The sequence below is a fragment of the Trichosurus vulpecula genome, chromosome 3 (assembly GCF_011100635.1).
Source record: "Trichosurus vulpecula isolate mTriVul1 chromosome 3, mTriVul1.pri, whole genome shotgun sequence".
Taxonomy (NCBI): Eukaryota; Metazoa; Chordata; class Mammalia; order Diprotodontia; family Phalangeridae; genus Trichosurus; species Trichosurus vulpecula.
Window position 1 is genome coordinate 353416306 of NC_050575.1, and position 4508 is coordinate 353420813.

A 4508-nucleotide genomic window follows, 5' to 3' on the forward strand; every position below is an offset into this window, starting at 1 on the left:
TAAAACAAGTTTTTGGGGAGGGACAAGGTGAAAAAAGAAAGGGAAGCATAAGCAGAAGAGAATATGATGAAGGGAAATAAAAAGTTAGTAATCATAACTGTGAATGTGAAGGGGATGCACCAACCCCCAAAACAGGAATAAATTTCAGAATGGATTAGAAACCAGAATCCAACAATATAATGTTTATACACATTAAAATGACATGTGTCACACACACACACACACACATATACAGAGTTAAAATAAAAGGTTGGAACAGAATCTATTATGCTTTAGCTGAAGTAAAAAAGGCAGAGGTAGTAAACATGAGATCACACAAAGCAAAAGCAAAATTAGATCAAATTAAAAGAGATAATCAGAGACTTCTCAGAGCCAAAATGGCAGGGTAAACAGTAAATCTCCACAATGCTCCAATATTCACCCCCAAACAACCATCAAATAGCACCCCAACAAATCCTGAAACAACAGAACCAGCAACAAGATAGGGTGAAATGATCTTTTAGCTTGGGAAACTTGGAAGATTGGCAAGAAAGGTCTATCTGACTCAGGTAACAGGGGAATGCAATCCAGGACAGGAAGCATCCCAGCAATCCAGCAGCAAGCCCCAATTCAGAAAACCAGTGGGAGATCCAGAGCCTCAGTACAGTGCAGAAGGCAAAGACCAACACCAACACCGCTCCATGTGCCTCAACACAGCCAGGAGAGCAGGGAGACCCAGCTCCCAGAATCACCACATGCTACAGCAAAGCCCCAGGTGAACAGGCAGTCTCCAGACTCCAGACCACAATATGCTTCAGCGTAGGCCCAGGGAAATGCAGAAACACCCCACCAATTTAGCACACACTAGACACCAGCATTGGGACCCTGACTCAGCACAAGGTAAGCTGACAGACCCCAGTGGTCCCAAGCAGTGCCAGCTATCCAACCCAATTCCCTCAACCTAGTACCAGACCCAAGGGTCCTCTGTGGGCCTCAGGTCAACAGAAGTGTAACACCAGGTAAAGATCCAGGGTCTATAGCCCTTGACACAAGAAGCCTGAAACAGTGCACCTTCCGCTCAGGGAGCAGAGCTCAAATTTAAAAGAAAGGAACAAGGCCAAAATAGATGAGCAAAAAACAACAAAAAGGGACTCTGACCATAGAAAATTATTATAGTGACAGGGAAGATTAAGACACAAACTCAGAAGAGAACAATGATGTCAAAACACCTATGGCAAAAAACCCAAAAGAAAAACGATAAGTAGCCTCAAGGCCAGAAAGACCTCATGGAAGAGCTCAATAAAGAGCTTAGAAAATAATATAAGAGAGGTAGAAGAAAAATTTGGAAACAAAATGAGAGTGATGCAAGAGAATTGTGAAAAAAAAGAGTCAACAACTTGAAAAAAGAAAACAACTGCTTAAGAAGTAGAATTGATCAAATGGAAAAGGAGATACAAAAATCCACTGAAGAAAACAGCTCCTGAAAAAGTACAATTGGCTAGAAGATAAAGGAAATACAAAAGCTAACTTAGTAAAACAACTTCTTAAAAGCTAGAATTGGGAAAGTGGAAGCTAATGACTCTAGGAGACATCAAGAATCAATCAAAAAAAATTCAAAAGAATGAAAAAAGTAGAAGAAAATCTAAAATACCTCCTTGGAAAAATAAGTGGCCTGGAAAATAGATCCAGGGAAGACAATGTCAGAATCACTGGACTACCTGAAAGCAATAATGAAAAAGAGGATATTATCAGGGAAAACTGCCTTGATATCCTGAAACCAGAAGACAAAATGGGCATTGAAAAAATCCACCAATCACCTCAGGAAAGTGATCTCAAAATAAAAACTCCAAGGAACATTATAGCAAAATTACTGAAATATCATGTGAAATAAAAAAAAATACTGCAAGTGTCCAGAAAGAAATAATTCAAATATCAGGGAGCCATGATCAGGATTATACAGGACTTAGCAGCTGCAACTTTAAAGTAACAGAGGCCATGGAACATTATATTCTGGAAGGTAAAGGAACTAGAACTACAACCAAGAATCACCTACCCAGAAAAATTAAGCATAATGCTTCAAGGGAAAAAAATGGTCATTCAATGAAATAGAAGGATTTCAAGCTTTCATAAGGAGTAGACAGAAGCAAAACACTATTGGGGAAGGAAAGGGTGAAAGGAGAGAGAGGAATACAAGTAGTAGGAAAAATACAATGAAGAAAAATTCATAGTTAGTAAACATAACCACAAACACGAATTAGATGAACTCTCCCTTAAAACAGAAGCAGAAAGCAGAGTGGATCAAAAACAAGAATTCTATAATATGTTGTTTTCAAGAAACACACCTGAACCAGAGAAACACACATAGAGTAAAGGTAAGGGGATGAAGCAGAATCTACCATGCTTTAGCTGAAATAATAAAAGCAGGGGTAGCAATCTGGATCTCAGACAAAGCAAAAGCAAAAATAGACCAAATTAAAAGAGATAAGGAAGGAAACTACATCTTGCTAAAAGGTATCATAGAACACGAAGTAATATCAATACTAAACCTATATGCAACCAAGTAGTATAGCATTCAAATTCTTAAAGGGGAAGTTAAGTGAATTATAGCTTCATTACCAAAGAAGAGATGGAGAGCATTATGAAATAATTTTGATTGAATCGAATTAAAAAGCTTTTGCACAAACAAATCAATGCAACCAAGATTAGAAGGAAAACAGAAGACTAGGAAACAAACTTTACAGCAAATATCTATGAAAATGATGCTATTTCTCAAATATATAGAGAACTGAATCAAATTTATAAGAATACAAGTGATTCCCCAATTGACAGATGGTCAAATGTTACGAACAGGCAATTTTCAGATGAAGAAATCAAAGCTATCTGTAGACATACGAAGAAATTCTCTAAATCACTTTTGATTGGAGAAATGCAACTTAAAATACTTCTGAGGTACCACCCCATACCTATCAGATTGGCTAATATGACAGAAAAGGAAAATGATAAATGTTGGAGAAGATTTAGTAAAATTGGGACCCTAACGCATTGTTGGTGGGGTTGTGAACTGATCCAACCATTCTAGAGAGCAATTTGGCACTATGCCCAAAGAGCTATAAAACTGAGCATACCCTTTGACCCAGTAATAACTTCTTGTATCAGTTCCTCTAGGTCTGTATCCCAAAGAGATCATAAAAATGGGGAAAAGGACCCACAAGTATAAAATATTTATAGTAGCTCTTTTTGTGGTGGCCAAGAATTAGAAATTGATGGGAAGCTTATCAACTGGGGAATGGCTAAACAAGCTGTGGTATATGATTGTAATGGAATCCTATTGTGCAGTAAGAAATAATGAACAGGTAGATATCAGAGAAGCCTGAAAAAACTTTTGTGAACTGATGCAAAGTTAAATTAGTAGAACCAAGAAGACATTGTATACAGTGTCAGTAACATTGTGTGATGATCCACTATGAATAAATCAGCTTTTCTCAGCAACACAATCATCCAAGACAAATACAGAAGACTCATGAAGTAAAATGCTATCCATATCCAGATAAAGAACTGATTGCCACTCTCTCTCCTTTCCTTTTCTGCGCTGCAGCTGCAGCCATTAGTATGCTCAGGCTTCAGAAGAGGCTTGCCTCTAGTGTCCTTCGATGTGGAAAGAAGAAGGTATGGCTTGACCCTAATGAGACCAAAGAAATTGCCAACACCAATTCCCATCAGCAGATCCAGAAACTGATTAAAGAAGTGCGGATCATCCAGAAGCCCATTACTGTGCACTTTCGTGCCAGATGCCGGAAAAATACTCTGGCTCAACTGAAGGGCAGGCACATGGGTATTGGTAAGAGAAAGGGTGCTGCCAATGCTTGCTTGCCTGAAAAGTTGACATGGATGAGGCGAATGCGGATTCTGCACCATCTGCTCCGAAGATACAGAGAATCCAAAAAGATTGACTGCCACATGTGCCACAGCCTGTACTTGAAGGTGAAAGGATTTGTGTTCAAGAATAAGTGGATCCTCATGGAGCACATTCATAAACTGAAGGCAGACAAGGCCTGGAAGAAGCTCTTGGCTGACCAGGCTGAAGCTCGCTGGTCCAAGACTAAGGAAGCACAAAAGCGTCAGGAAGAGCATCTGCAGGATAAGAAAGAAGAGATCATCAAGACTTTGCCCAAGGAGGAGGAGACTCCTCCCCCATCTCCTCTGTACATAGTACCCTTCTATTTGGCTTATACAATAAAACTAGACAGACTGTCAAAAAAAAAAAACAAAAACTGATTGCCTCTGAAAGTAGATTCAACCATATTTTTTCACTTACTTTGTTCTCTTTTTTATTTCTTCTTCCTTTATGTCTCTTTCTTCTTTCCTAATTGTGACTAACATGGAAATATATTTTATGTATATAACCTATATCAAATCTCTACCATTTTAGGAAGTGGAGAGGGGAGGGAGGGAGAAAAATTTGGAACTCAAAATGCTGTAAAAATCAATGTTAAAATTGTCTTGACATACAATTGGAGAAAAATAAAATA

At 38.5% G+C, this 4508-nt stretch overlaps 1 protein-coding gene across 1 annotated transcript; it reads left to right on the forward strand.

Annotated features, from left to right (window-relative positions):
* The first annotated feature begins 3588 nt into the window (after nucleotides 1-3588).
* LOC118842593 (60S ribosomal protein L19-like) lies at nucleotides 3589-4254 on the forward strand. Its single transcript, XM_036750028.1, has one exon. It carries the CDS (start codon nucleotides 3589-3591, stop codon nucleotides 4252-4254), a length of 666 nt encoding a protein of 221 aa, XP_036605923.1.
* Nucleotides 4255-4508: the final 254 nt, after the last annotated feature.